General features: G+C 42.4%; 1 protein-coding gene across 4 annotated transcripts in view; it reads right to left on the bottom strand.

The window, feature by feature from the left end:
• The window catches only part of LPCAT2 (lysophosphatidylcholine acyltransferase 2), a 390784-nt gene that overhangs the window by 260761 nt on the left and 114159 nt on the right, over positions 1-15864 (bottom strand). For all 4 annotated transcript variants that reach the window (XM_068260831.1, XM_068260828.1, XM_068260829.1 and 1 more), the window contains 2 exons: positions 15405-15577; positions 6306-6425 (listed from right to left, as the gene is read on the bottom strand). In XM_068260831.1, coding sequence (XP_068116932.1) covers positions 6306-6419 — 114 coding nt within the window. In that variant the 5' untranslated portion in view covers positions 6420-6425; positions 15405-15577. The remainder of the gene's footprint in view (positions 1-6305; positions 6426-15404; positions 15578-15864) is intronic.

Raw genomic sequence — 15864 nt, 5'->3', positions numbered from 1 at the left:
TTCTGAATCCTGTTCTGTTACTGTTTGTGGATTGTGTTCATCTCTGCGAAGAGATAGCGAATCCTTCTGAGCCCTGTTCCCTGTTTTGCTCCAGTGTTAGTCAGCGTTCCTGCTTAAGTCATATATCGGTTCATTGCCGATGTATACATATGTTAGTCAGACGTTACAAATAGTTTCATTGATAGCTGTAATTGTAATACGCTAGGAAAACATACTTATTGTATATTTATCTGTGTTACGTTCATCTATCTTAATCCTGCTATTTTCTGACTGTCCTGTCCTGTCTTTGTGAGGCACGCCATCGCCGCAACGCATTGGCTGCCTCATTCCAGTCTGTCTGGTTTTGGACGCTTGCTGTCGCTAAGTAGCCGCTAGCTAGCAAGCGTTCATTCTGTCTACCTGTCCTGATCTCCTCAGTTCTGGTTTATGCGCTCAGCGCTACTTTGCGCTGAGACGTTATAACGAAAGCATTGTTTGTGGCTGTCAGATCTGCACCGGCTCTGTGCGCCACAATCTCCTATTGGAGTCAGTCCTCCCCTCCACTATACTAGGGATAGCCTGTTTCCTTGTGCTAGTGTGTGTACCTCCTCCACGCCAGCTCATGCATTGCATGCTGACTGTGGAGAATACACCACCAAGCCTTACATTATGAAAACCCCATTACCAATCCCCATTGTGGGGGGGATTCCCAGAAAGTATGACACTGTTAATTATGGTTCCTGTTCCTTTAAGAAATTTGAAGAACTTAGCTCTGAAACAGAAAATGAGTTTTTCTCTGAATGTGCCAGGTTCCTGACCAATCCTGATCTCCAAGCGACTCCTGTTTCAACCTGGGCACTCCAACTAAGTTATATTTTGTTTAAAGGGGAATTATTCCAGTGGGCATTTGATGTTCTCAATCATTCCGATTTGAAAGATAGACCGCTGGAATTTCTAGCGTTTGTGATCCATAACTGGTTGCGCATAGATCCATTGCCTTTTCCTCTTAATGAACTCCTGGCAGCAGGCCAATCAGCTGCTCCTTCAATTGCTTGCAAGAATGAGCAGCAAGCAGAAAGTGTTACTGATAATTTTCCTGCAGCTTTGAATAAATCACCAAAAACCGCAAGGTCAAAGGCAAAACGCAAACGTTCTAAGAAACGTGTCCAATCTGCAGAATCGTTATCCTTAGCGACTGAGACCTATAATGAGATTCTGCCATTAACAGATAATGAAATGCAATTGTCTTTCAGGGGAGTTAAATGGACTTATGAAACTACTAATGAACTTTCCTCCCTGGCTAGGGAAAATAAAGATTTTTGTTTAAAAGAATTATCTGAGTATGATTATGATGAGATATTACAGAGTATTGAACAAATCAACTTATTTGTGAACCAAGGGAAGTTTGCATACACTACAGTTCAACACTTGCTACAGGTATTGGAAATTCTTAAGAATAAGGAATCTGCCAATCACCTGCTAATTAACCCTATACATGTGCCTGCCACAATCATATCTGCAAACCATGATCTGCCTGTTAAGTATGTTTGGAATCCTCCATTTGAGAAAGGAGAGATGGAAGCTCTGGTCAATGAATGGAAGAATGATTCAAGTTCATTTTGTCAATTTTACAGTGCAAAAAGTGAATTGGTATTGAATGCATGCATTAAGTCTGCCTATAACCTAATAAAAACTGGTGTGTGTGAGTATGACTTTGTGGCTCCATTGATTGATGTGTGGGAACTGATTTTGGATGATTTTTTTGTGACTCCGAATTCGCAAATTTGGCGTTCTGACCCGCCTGCTTCAGCACCTTTGGCTGATTCAGCAGGTGATTCGGAGCTCTTTTTGTGTGAAATTGAAGTTCCTGCAATTCCACCCTGTACCAGGGATAACTCAGTGTTACTTCCCAGTAAAACAGAAGCCACTGATACATTCTTAACCTTGCCCTGCGCAAATTTCTCAGCAGAGAATCCAGAGGTCCTGCTGACTTCCGAGTCCAGTCTAGCCAGTACTCATGACTCTTTGTTTAGTGAAACAGACACCAGAAAAATCTTGCCTGTCTCTGCAAACACTTCTGCAGAAATTACCTGTGTTAATAAAGTTCAACTCCTGTCTGATCCAGCAGATGCCAGTAGGTGCACTGCATCAGTTTCCGAGTCCCAGCAATCCTGTCTAGTAAACTCAGAACCCCAGCATCTGAATTTTCCAATTTTACAAATGAATGGTGATTCAGATGCGCAAACATTGTGTCTTGATCTTCCTGTTTCTACACCTCGCTCTAGTTTCGTGAATAGCTCAGAGCATCTGCTATGTGAACCTGAAATCGCAGAATTATTACCTTGTTCAGAAAATTTTCCAATAAATTTGCCCTGTACCATGAATTGTGCAGTAGATCTCTCCAATGAAACTCAGGTCACAGAATCATTATGCTGTCCAGCAGGTGCTTCCATGGTTTTGCCCTGCAATATGGACTGTTCAGTGATCCTGTCCAGTGAAGCTGTGGTCGCAGAGTCTTATGCTTCACCCAGTACTTTGGATACTTTAAACCCTCTAGCAGAGGAGGCTGAAGCACTGCTTACCTCAGTTGGTGTTGCAGTAATATTCACTTGTCTAGCAGCTGTTTTGGAATTAAAGTCTGCTCTAATAAAACTTGATGAATTTCTGCCCAGCAAAGCAGAAGCCATTGAAATATTGTCCTCGTCAGCAAGTGTGTCAGATACCTTGCCCTGTACACAGTCTGATTTAACCAATGTTGAGTCCCTCTCCAGTGTTGTAACAGCCGAGGAACTCCAGCCCTGTCCTCTGAATGTTTCAGAAGTCTTGCCCTGTAACATGGATAATTCTGATTCTCTGGTCAAAATAATAGAAATCTCAGAATTTCAGTCCGGTCTGATGAGTGTTCCTGAAACCCAGCCCTGTATCCTGAAAGATTCTGGTTCTCTGGCCGCTGTGGCAGAGGTTCCAGAGTTCCCTTCCTGTCCAGGGAATTCCTCAGTTTTGCCTAGTCCAGTGGGGGCTGCTGCAATACTGACTTGTTCTGCAGCGCCTCATGAGCTCCAATCCAGTGTATTAAATGAGTCTCTGTCCAGTCCAGAGGTAGTTGTGGAGTCCCTGTCTGGTTCAGTGCATACATCAGAAGATTTGTCCTGTCTTGTTAGTGCCCCTGAATCTGATTTGTTACTGACTTTGCTGGAATCAGCGACATCTAAGTCTGATCCAGCATTCTCGTGTAAAAGTCCAGTAGTTGCGAAGTTTAGTCATGATGATTTTTTTTTGGCCAGTCCTGGTTTTGGTCCTGTCTTGGCTGACCCTGAGGCTCACAGTTCCTTGACATGCCCAGAGGTTTCTCTTGTGCCGGTGTGCCCAGATGTTCTTTGTGTGCCAGAATGCCCAAGTGTGTCTAAGGTGTTAGCGTGCTCTGATGCTTCCTTAGTGGGAACACGTTCTGATATTGCCAGTCTGCCTGCATGCCCAGAGATGGTTCTGGTCCCTGAAAGCCCTGATATTGATGTTTGTCCTTGTGGCCCTGACTCGGGAATTGCCCTAGGTTCCATAGGGGTTCTTGATAGTTCTCCATGTGAGCCTAAGGGGCATTCTGACCTATGGGGATCTCTTTGGAGCTTCAAGGTGTTCTGGGAGGTCTCTGAGAAAACTTGTCCTGGTGCCTTGGACTGGTTCAACAGTGGGTTTTGTGTTGGTAAAGACAGTACCGGTGGGCATTGCAAAGGCTTTGGCGTTTCTGAACTGTTCCTGGAAGGCGGTGGGTATCGCTCAGGGAGTTTCGGAGGGCTTTCTTCTGGAAATCATGGTTCTGATGGGTGTCACACTGGGGCTTGTAGTACTGATGGGCATGGTTCTGTAGGTTCTGGTTCTGATGGGTCCAGTCTTGTGGGGACTGATTCTGGAATTCGGTCTTGCCGGGCTGTCCCGGTCATCATGAATTATCAGTCAGACTGTTTTGTTGGAAATTTCAGTTTTGAAAAGCGTCTGGAATCCACTTTTAAAGGCGGGGGTACTGTAATGATCGCTGCTGCAGCAGCTATTACTGGAAGTATTAGTGCTGCAGCTCAGGCAGTTCTGATCTATTTCCATGCAAGTTGCATAGCTTTGTCTGTCTTTCCCTGCTGTCAGCTTGTGACTGATTATCATTCACCTGTGTGGGAATCTGCATGTCTGCTCCCATTGGATGACCTCAGTATAAAGATCTGCTTCCTGCAGGGTTTCCTTGGGTTTTCATAGCTTCAGCTTAAGCCTGCCTTGCTGTCGCTTTAGCCCCCGATCGTGTTTCTTGTTAAAGATACTTTGCTGGTCTTTGCATCATATATTGGTTCATTGCCAATATATATGCATACCAGCACGTTTATTATTTTCCTTGTATTTGTGTTACGTGATACATCAGTGTCGCTGATGTATACGTACACGAACTGTTTATATCCTGTGTGCAGTTAGTCAGCTTTCCAGCACGTTTTGGTAGGTTGCGCGTACCGTGACCACCCGTGCTGAGGTAGTTACCCTGTTCCTGGTCCTGTTTGTGGATTGCGTTCATCTCTGCGAAGAGATAACGAATCCTTCTGAATCCTGTTCTGTTACTGTTTGTGGATTGCGTTCATCTCTGCGAAGAGATAGCGAATCCTTCTGAGCCCTGTTCCCTGTTTTGCTCCAGTGTTAGTCAGCGTTCCTGCTTATGTCATATATCGGTTCATTGCCGATATATACATATGTTAGTCAGACGTTACAAATAGTTTCATTGATAGCTGTAATTGTAATACGCTAGGAAAACATACTTATTGTATATTTATCTGTGTTACGTTCATCTATCTTAATCCTGCTATTTTCTGACTGTCCTGTCCTGTCTTTGTGAGGCACGCCATCGCCGCAACGCATTGGCTGCCTCATTCCAGTCTGTCTGGTTTTGGACGCTTGCTGTCGCTAAGTAGCCGCTAGCTAGCAAGCGTTCATTCTGTCTACCTGTCCTGATCTCCTCAGTTCTGGTTTATGCGCTCAGCGCTACTTTGCGCTGAGACGTTATAACGAAAGCATTGTTTGTGGCTGTCAGATCTGCACCGGCTCTGTGCGCCACAATCTCCTATTGGAGTCAGTCCTCCCCTCCACTATACTAGGGATAGCCTGTTTCCTTGTGCTAGTGTGTGTACCTCCTCCACGCCAGCTCATGCGTTGCATGCTGACTGTGGAGAATACACCACCAAGCCTTACAAACAGTATATTTTCTTTTCAAAGGCTCTACAATAGTTGGTATGAGGTTCATACAATACAAATGTATAAGAAAATATGCTACATTAACTAATTGAATTACATTTTACAAGGGTGAATTGGTTAATAATCCCTAGTTCTCAGTACATGACTGTGGGATTCATTGGGGATTGTACTGTCCTTTGGATGAATACAGGTTGATTATTTGAAAAATGCCATAGTAAAACATATAACAATGTCCACAAAGTCATCCTTAGAGTAAGACCATGTGGATGACTCGGAAGCCTGTTAAAAGCATATGCTGTGGGTAGACTAGACATAAGCAACAACATAGCACTGTAAACTGAGTGTAGCCATTGTGTTTTGTGAAAAGCAAAGATTGCATTCCAGCATAAAATAACTTAATTTCTTAAGCATACAGTATCACTGGTTCTTAAACTGACAAGACTCCTGAGATGAATCAAAATAAGATGCAGCATAAACAAACTAAGACTGCAATCATACACGCAGGTATAGAATCTCCCAAAATGCACAGAAACTAATTAATTTTAGAGAATTACTAACTACCTGCGGACCGCCGCAGTATAAATCTACGGCGGGCAGGGGGCGCTGCGGTTCTGACCTGACGTAAACTCTACGTCCCATTGACCGTTCGCCCCCACCGCTGTCGCCGCTCAATCTCCGCCGCAATATGCTGCCCTGCTGCCTCTATGACGGCAGAGCACTGTGAGCCGGGCAGGAGCCGTTTTCAATGGCTCCTGGCCTTGTCATTTACGTAAGCTGTTCCCATTGGCTTACATGGAGTGACAGGGTCAGGAGCCAATGAAAGCGGCTCCTGACCGGCGCACAGCGCTCTGCCATCATACCGACGGCAGAGAGAGCAGCCTGCGGCAGGGACAGAGCAGCGTGACCGTCGGGAGCGGCGGATTTTAGCGGTGATTCGTCGGGAAGCGGCGGTTTACTGGACCAGCACCCTCTGGTCCTTAAGGGGCAGAGGGTGCTGGTCCCGAAGTGGTTAATGTAAATTCAATCACCACTCTATACCTTCACTCGGGCAATATTCATAATTAATTAAAAAAAAGTAAACATTTCTTTATAAAGTTTATCCTTACCCATATCTTGTCAGTGATTGTTAAGTTGATTTCATGGATAAAAGGGTTTGGAATCTGTGGTGGGATGAAGGATTTCTGCCGAGGCAGCAGTAGTTCCCGATGCTTTAGGACCATTTCAGACTTAAAAGCAAATGAAAAACATGAGGATTTAAAATCCAACTTGGTTAAACACCAACATAAAATTTCAGTTATCCTATGACTGTATGATGATACAAAAAAGAATACCATAGATAAGTGAAGCTATGAACAAATCCGTAACTAAAGGCAGCCAGGTTAAATATACCCTTTAGATTCAAATACATTTCATACATAATGAAAATTTCTCACATTCTAAATCAACCAACTTTAAAGAGACTCCGTAACAAAAATTGCATCCTGTTTTTTATCATCCTACTAGTTCCAAAAGCTATTCTAATGTGTTCTGGCTTACTGCAGCACTTTCTGCTATCACTATCTCTGTAATAAATCAATGTATCTTTCCCCTGTCAGACTTGTCAGCCTGTGTCTGGAAGGCTGCCAAGTTCTTCAGTGTTGTGGTTCTGCTATGAACTCCCCCTTCCAGGCCCCTCTATGCACACTGCCTGTGTGTTATTTAGATTAGAGCAGCTTCTCTCTTCTCTCTTATCTTTTACAAGCTGGATAAATCCTCCTCTGAGCTGGCTGGGCTTTCACATACTGAAGAATTACAGACAAGGGCAAAGCTGTTTGCAGGAGAAAAACAAGCAGCCTGAAACTTCAGTGCATGAGAACTGCAGGGGGGAAGAAACACACAAATGATCTCTTGAGATTCAAAAGGAAGGGTGTATACAGCCTGCTTGTGTATGGATGTATTTTCTATGTGTGGACATACTGTACATCAACCTACTTCCTGTTTTGGTGGCCATTTTGTTTGTTTATAAACAAACTTTTTAAAACTGTTTTTAACCACTTTACCCCCGCGCGTACGTATTTCTCCGCCCCTTTTTCCATCCTTTAACAACCAGGGACGGAGAAATACGTACTTTCCGCGTTCCCGACGCTGCCCGCGCTCCCGCTCGTAAACACGCCGCCCGCCGCTAGTAAACACGCCGCCGCCCGCTCGCCCAGAGATCAATGAACGGGAAAATCCATTCCCGTTCGTTGATCTAAGCCCCGCAATGATCCGCTGCTCTCCTATGGGCAGCGCGATCATTGTGAGAAAAAACTCACGTGTCCAGCCTCCTTATACTTCCTCCAAGCTTCCGGAAGGAAGCTTGGAGGTCGCATTAAAACAAAAAGTTACTGTGGCCATCTTGTGGCCAAATAGTAAACTACACCCTACACATTTTTCACATACAAATAAATGACTTTTACACATAAAATTAACTCATTACCTCCCACACTCCCCATTTTATTTTATTTTTTGTAATTAAAAAAAAATTAAAAAATTTACAATTAAAAAAAATACATAGTCCTTAGGGACTGAACTTTTTAAATATTTATGTCAAGAGGGTATAACACTGTTACTTTATAAACTATGGGCTTGTAATTAGGGATGGACGCAAAAATGAAAAAAATGCACCTTTATTTCCAAATAAAATATTGGCGCCAAACATTGTGATAGGGACATAATTTAAATGGTTTTATAACCGGGACAAAAGGGAAAATACATTTCATGGGTTTTAATTACAGTAGCATGCATTATTTAAAAACTATAATGGCCGAAAACTGAAAAATAATTATTTTTTTCCCCACATTTTTCCTATTTTCCCATTAAAACACATTTAGAAAAAAATAATTCTTGGCATAATGTGCCACCTAAAGAAAGCCTAATTGGTGGCGGAAAAAACAAGATATAGTTCATTTCATTGCGATAAGTAATGATAAAGTTATAGACGAATGAATGGAAGGAGCGCTGAAAGGTGAAAATTGCTCTGGTGCTCAGGGGGTAAAACCCCTCAGTGGTGAAGTGGTTAACCACTTTTAATGCGGCGAGGAGCGGCGAAATTGTGACAGAGGGTAATAGGAGATGTCCCCTAACGCACTGGTATGTTTACTTTTGTGCGATTTTAACAATACAGATTCTCTTTAATTTAAAGCTGTACTTTAGGAAAAAAATCTGTTTAGATTTGGATATTGTGTATCCTTGATTTTTGTGCCTTTTTGTGATTTTTGTGCTGTCTTTTTGTGGCAGAAAGTGTAAACTGGGACATTACGTTGGCTTTACTTCTTGAACACTACAGGTTGTTTTCCCCCAAGGACTAGAGCAATTTTCACATTTCAGCACTCCTCCCATTCATTTTGCCAATAACTTTATCACTACATATTACACCTAAATGACCTACACATTGCCCCCCCCCCCCCGGTTATTACTACAACAACAACAAATTCACCCAACACCCCCCAGGCCCCCAGCCCCCCCCCCGCCCCTCCGGGTTTGCCACGAATTAGGGTTTTTGTAGGTGATTTTTTGTTGTTGTTTTAGTAATTACATTATTTTCTATGCATTTTAATGGGAAAATAGGGAAACAATGAAAAAAATAAACCACTCCATTTTCAACTACTATAGTTTTAAAATAAACAACTGCTACTGTAGATAAAACCCACACATTTTATTTGCCATGAAACTGTGCAAAACGCTGCAGGTATATTTAGCAGCACTATGCGCCACCATAGGCCATAAGGTGAATTACAGCAATAGCGGTGCTCAGACAGTAATATGGGGCACCATAAAAAGACGGAGCCCAAATGACTTTAAAAACAGCATCATTCGGCCGTCAGCTATAGCTGGCAGTCGAATACATCTTTGCCCTGGGTTGTTTTTCTTTATACCTTTTTTATCTTTTTGTTTCTGTGGATTTTTGCCCTCAAGCAAATTGTGCCTTGATAAAGGGGCCCTGCGTGGCTCCAAAATGTTACAGTTACATAGTTATTTGGGTTAAAAAAATAACAATAATAACTATAACATTTGTAAAGCGCTTTTCTCCCATAGGACTCAAAGCGCATAGCTGTGTCTCAGATTAATACAGGGTTGCAGGCTGGGTTGTGTTACAGAGGAGATAGTCAGATGTTCATGAATGCCAGACTGAAGAGGTAGGTTTTCAGTTTAGACTTAAATGCTTCCAGGGATGGAGCTGTCCTGATTGGGTGTGGCAGGGAGTTCCAAAGTGTAGGGGCAGCATGACAAAAGGCTCTGTCTCCAAAGGTTTTGAGGTGGACTCTGGGGGTGACCAAAAAAAGACATACGTCCATCGAGTTCAACCAGAGAACAAAGTACAACACCAGCCTGCTCCATCACATATCTCTGTTGATCCAGAGGAAGGCGAAAAAACATTACAAGGCATGGTCCAATTAGCCCCAAAATGGAAAAAAATCCTTCCCGACTTGAGATGGCAATCAGATAAAATCCCTGGATCAACATCACTGGGCATTACCTAGTAATTGTAGCCATGGATGTCTTTCAATGCAAGGAAAGCATCTAAGCCCCCTTTAAATGCAGGTATAGCATTTGCCATAACTACTGCCTGTAGCAATGCATTCCACATCTTAATTACTCTAACTGTAAAGAACCCTTTCCTAAATAAATGGCTAACACGTTTTTTCTCCATGCGCAGATCATGTCCTCTAGTTCTTTGAGAAGGCCTAGGGACAAAAAGCTCATCCGCCAAGCTTTTATTTTGCCCTCTGATGTATTTATACATGTTAATTAGATCTCCTCTAAGACGTCTTTTCTCTAGACTAAATAAACCCAGTTTATCTAACCTTTCTTGGTAAATAAGACCTTCAGTTCCACGTATCAATTTTGTTGCTCGTCTCTGCACCTGCACTAAAACTGCAATATCTTTCCTGTAATGTGGTGCCCAGAACTGAATTCCATATTCCAGATGTTGCAAAGTCCAAGTATATCACATCTACACCATTCCCAATATCCACATTAGCGTTCACTACCTCATAAAAGCTGAGCATGTTAGTCAAACAGGACCTGTCTTTAGTAAACTCATGCTGATGCTGAGAAATGAGATTATTTTAGTATACTTAACGCAGGAAGAAGTAAAGAAATCTGGTAGGTGAAAGACCGTACATGACAGCGAGAAAAGCCCCAAACTTGAAGAATAAATTGGTGAGATCTGATTTTGTCAGTAAAGAAAAAGAGACTTGGCTAAATAAATTTCGCCCAAAATTTGGAATGTTTAGTTGTGGAGATTGTAATGTGTGTGGCCTTGCGGAAAGAACAAAAACGTTTACCAATGCCAAGCGCACTAGGTCCTTTGAGATCAGGGATAACATAATTTACAATTCAGAAAGAGTTGTGTATTGTATTAGATGCCCATGCAATTTGTTATACATTGGGAAAACAAAACGACGTTTAGGCACCCATATTGGGGAGCATGTGAAAAATATTGAGAAAGGGGAGAAGGACAGCCCGCTGGGGACACATTTTGCAAGCTTTCATAATAAGGAATCTTAGCAATCTGAACAGTTCTTAGCATAGCAATCTGAACAGTTCTGGGGAAGAATTGGGAAAGAGAAGGACTGATCCTGGGATCCAAAGATCTGTCTTAAAGAAACAGTGCACTGTTAGTGTGTGAGTGAGGAGGCCTCGGGCGTGCGCAGGGTGGAGGGACCACAAATGTCCAAATATGATATTGGATAACCGATTGATTTGCATAGGCTTAGGCTGGGCGATCAATACGGTGCTATACCATCATGGGGACTGTGGGATGGCATAACATGAAAAGCTCTTGTGACAGTTATTGGTTTTAATATTTTAGATGTATTGTGAACCACGTTTTGTATTAAGTAATTTTGCAGGCTATTATTAAAAGTATTTAAGCACAAGAAGATACTCTGGTTTGTTGTTGGTTTGAACACTCCTTATAATTGCTTAATGTAGCATCGGTCCTCTCGTTTTAGGACCTTGTAAGCATTCTTTATCCCCTTCATTTTATCTCTAACCTTTCTATTCATCCATAAAGGCCTTTTTTTATTCCTAGACATGTTGTTTCCATATGGGATATACATACTACAATATGATTGAGAATAAGTTTAAAAGCTTGCCATTTCCCTTCAGTATCTTCCCCTTGTAGTACATTATCCCAGTTCACCAAACTTAGTGCCTGCCTGAGTTGATTAAACTTTGCTTTTCTAAAATTCTGCCCCGTGGCCTATCAGTCACCAGATTAAACGTTATCATGTTGTGATCACTATTTCCCAAATGTTCTTGAACCTGCACATTTGATACATTATCTGGTCTATTTGAAATGATCAGATCCAGTAACGCATTCCCCCTAGTTGGTTCCGTTACCATTTGAGTCAGGTTACTGTCCTGTAGTGATGCCAGAAATCTGCTGCTTTTACCAGAATGGGTAGCCTCAATACTCCAGTCAATGTCTGGAAAGCCACCCATAACTATGACCTCATTTTTACTTGCAGCTTTTTCAATCTGCGTTGGCTATATGTTTTATATTGAACCAATAAAGATTCACCTTGGATGTGCCAGCTCTTTTTGATGTATCTTGTAGGGGCCCTTTCACACTGCAAGTTATTTTGTGCCTCATACCATCCATTTACAATAATTTGTAAAAAAAAAACAAAAAAAAACAGTTTTTATAATGTAATTGCATCAGTATATTCACATCAGTGCAATCAATTTCCAACATTGATTTTGCTGCTTTTTTGTGTGTTTGCAGTAAGTATAGGAGTGAAGGAAAATCATGTAGCAAATCTCTGTACTATGCAATCTGGGTTTTCTTGCGATCCAGCAATTTACATTTTTTCCCCAACTTCCATTGTAAACGACAAGTGAATTCACGCTATACAACATACCATAATTGCATTGTAAAGTGTGCATTGTAAGTAGAGGCAATAGCAATCGCATTTACCATGCTGATCGCGATTTCCAGTGTGAAATGGTCCTACTTTTGCTTATCATGCTTGAGCACATGCATAGAGTGTGCACAAGCCCTTATTAATTTCAGTGGAAAGAAAAATTATAATGACACCTTCCAAAGCGCTTTTGCATAGTGTATATAGTCATGTAACTAAGTCCCCCATAGGAGCTAACTATCTAGTCAGTCATTGTTTTAGGTTCCTTTTGCAGTCTCAAAGCAAACCTTAAATAAGTTTAAAAAAAGAGATTCACTTACCTGGGACTTCTACCAGCCCCCTGCAGCCATCCTGTCCCATGCCGGTCCTCAAAGATCCTCCAGTCCCCCGCCGCGGCTCTGTTTTTCTAGCAGGGAGCGTTCTGCGCAGGTGCAGTAAGAGAAAATCTTTACTGCACCAGCGCAGGAAGCTCCCAGTGAACAAGGATGTGCACAGCCAGGGCCACACAGGAGCAGTGGACAGCGACTGAACAAAGAGAAACTGAGCCGCAGTGGAGGACCGTAAGATCATTGTGTACCGATAAGGGACAGGAGCAGGTCAAACCCTTATTTAAAAAAACTTATTTCAGGTTCACTTTAAGGTGGCCACACATGATACAATAAAATGGGGGTCCAGGGACTGCACCGCCATAAACAGGCCTTTGGGGGTTACCGCATCAGTATGCAGTAATACCCATCTGCCAGCCAGTCACTTCCTGTGGCCAAAGCAATTACAAATTTCTAAAATATGCTTCCGTGCATGCATGACAAGTAAGACTTGCGGAGAGCATTTTAAAAACATGCAACACCATAGACTTACATAACTTCCAGTCCCCTGCACTTCACCGCATGGTAATGTAGGCATGCACTCGCATTAGAGTACTTTTGGCACAGCGCACTGCAGGCAGTGTGAATTACCCCATATAGTTACATTACCCTAAAATATAAATGGCTTAATTCACTAAGCTGCACAGCGCAGCTTAATGAGTGCAGAGAGTGTTATAATGGCCTGCGCATGCTATGCAGTCATAGCGCGCGCAGTGAAATTACGCTGTGCTAAGATATTGTAAAGGGCACTTCGTTACCACTGAACCCACCTGGAGCCTGGCGGGTCCAGTAGCTTCAAAGTACAAGATTCCTGCACTTTGATTGGCCCTCTAGGCTGCCTGTCATTGCGCAGCTTAGTGAATCAAGTCCAAAATGCCGCAATGCACCGCACCAGTTTAAAAGGGCCCTAAAGGTGGCCACAAACCATACAATAAAATGATCCAATTTTACAGCAATTTAATAAAAAACGCTCGGTTGTAGAGAAAATGGATCAGTTGTATAGAAAAATTGAAAGCTTTTTTTTTTTCATTTCTTTGGATAATTCAAGAGATCGAATTTCCCATTTTTTTTTATAAAAGAAGATTGGGATTGCTGGATTCTTCTGATCAATGTATATGTTACGGCCAGAACCCGAAGTTTGGCCAAAACTAGAAGTGGCCGGCCACTTCGGGTTCTGGCCGGCCAATGCGCGAACTGGCCGCTGCGCTGCGGCCAATGTGAGGAATGAAACAATTCCTGTAAGGTTAATGTGATGTTGTGGCCGCAGCGCAGCGGGTAAATGTATCACATCTTTACTTTATTCAATGGCATTAAGCCGCCCGGCTTTTTCCTCCGCCTCTCTCTCCTCCCCCCGCCTCTCTCTCCTCCCCCCGCCTCTCTCTCTCCTTCTCTTTATGGGCACAGCCGGGCGGGGACACGCGTGTCCCTCCGGAGTCGTTCGTCGCGGCAGGGGAATCCTGCCGTTCTTGCAGAGCGGGTGCTGGCAGAAGCGATGTCTGCAGCCTCCCCGCTCTGCTCTCCTGCCGCGACGAACGACTCTCCTGGACACGCGTGTCCCCCGCCCGCTGCCCATAAGAGAAGGAGAGAGAGGCGGGGGGAGGAGAGAGAGGCAGAGGGAAAAAGCCGGGCGGCTTAATGCCATTGAATAAAGTAAAGATGTGATACATTTACCCGCTGCGCTGCGGCCACAACATCACATTAACCTTACAGGAATTGTTTCATTCCTCACATTGGCCGCAGCGCAGCGGCCAGTTCGCGCATTGGCCGGCCAGAACCCGAAGTGGCCGGCCACTTCTAGTTCTGGCCAAACTTCGGGTTCTGGCCGTAACATATATAACAAATTGAATGGTGTAGGGTAGATTGTCAATTTCATGATGTACAGAACCAAGCAATTTTTTCATAGTTTTCAATCATTTTTGTATAAATGGGGAAAAATAGAACATGAGTGTGTGGTACCTTGGTCAGATTTTTAAATTTTGGTCAGAAAAGCAGTCATAAAAAACTGACTGCAATTCTTGAACTGAAAAGATATTTAAAAAATTCTAATTTTGAGGGGGAGTCAATTAACCTATCTGTATGATTTTGGGATGTGGAAGGAAAACAGAGTACCTTGAGAACGGTAAGTAAACACAAGGAGAACATAAAAACTCTGTGCATATAGAGTACTCGGTCAGATTCAAACTAGGGATCCAGTGTTGCAAGGCAAGTGTGCTATCCACTGCACAACCAAGCAGCCCACTATTCCACCATATCAAGTTTATGAAACCAGAAAAAATATGGGTAGACTGATTGACATTCAAATAAAATTGCACAAATGTAAATAGTTTAAGTATATTATTATATACATATGATATTTATATAAAAATATAACTCTCACAACTAGGTGACACTGTAGGCTGTAGGATCCCCATATGTTGATGTGATTCATGGTGGAATCATGGCAGACACTGACAGATTCCTGGTGAATCAAATCTGAATAATTGCACTTGACGTTCCTGTGGTTTGGTAAAGCATGATCCAATGTCACTATTTGTTAAAACAGTAAAGAGTTGCTGTATGTGTTTTGTGCAGAGTCCGATTATTTGTTGAAACTCCGTACAAGCAATGACTTTAAATTCCAGAGCATAACGCTTCTAAAACAGGAAAGCAGCATTGGGCACATATTTTTCTGCATAACAAGCATCGGTTTCTGGGTTTCTGCATAATAACAATCACTGGTTCAGAGGGAAGGATTTGTGTACAGTCTTTATATGACAGCGATGAATCATCTGATGGACCTTTTCTGAAATGCACAACGCAGACACACCCTAAGCAGACAATAAAACTTTATTGCTAAAATGATTAGCTCAATATTAGTAGTGAGCCACCAAAACCAACACAGAGCAACATCTTAGAGAATAAGCATAAAACATTTTGTATAAAATATAATTAACTTCCTTGTAACACTTACCAGGAGAATTGCCTTTTGCAGTGATGAGAATTACACAAGGTTTTCGTGGTTTGTTACAGTGCAAAAAGTCTCTGCTGATGTTTGTTCTGCTTTTACTTCCTCTCAGCCTCTTGTTTCTCCACCCTCAACTTGTTATTACATGTTATACTACTGTATAGAGAAGCAACTGAAAACTGTGGGGGAAAAAGTCAAAAATTACTTATACGACTTCTCCTTCCATTGCAGGTTCAGGAAGATATAATAGAACATTCAGATCACTCTAATTGTATGGAATAATGTCAGTGAGAATGATAACAGTTGGGCGAATTGTAAAAGAGATAAGCAATAAATGAATGTCTCAACATTCCAAAACCTACAGTATTGTCTCACAGACTTTTGTTTCCTTTCAGAATTATTCCTCAAAGTGCCCCTCACTGTTTAACCGTTTAGTTCTCCCAAGGAGTGCCCTGCATTCCTAATG

Source organism: Hyperolius riggenbachi, chromosome 11 (assembly GCF_040937935.1).
Source record: "Hyperolius riggenbachi isolate aHypRig1 chromosome 11, aHypRig1.pri, whole genome shotgun sequence".
Classification (NCBI taxonomy): domain Eukaryota; kingdom Metazoa; phylum Chordata; class Amphibia; order Anura; family Hyperoliidae; genus Hyperolius; species Hyperolius riggenbachi.
Note: the sequence above shows the minus strand (reverse complement) of the source record. Positions and strands in the feature narration are given on the sequence as shown.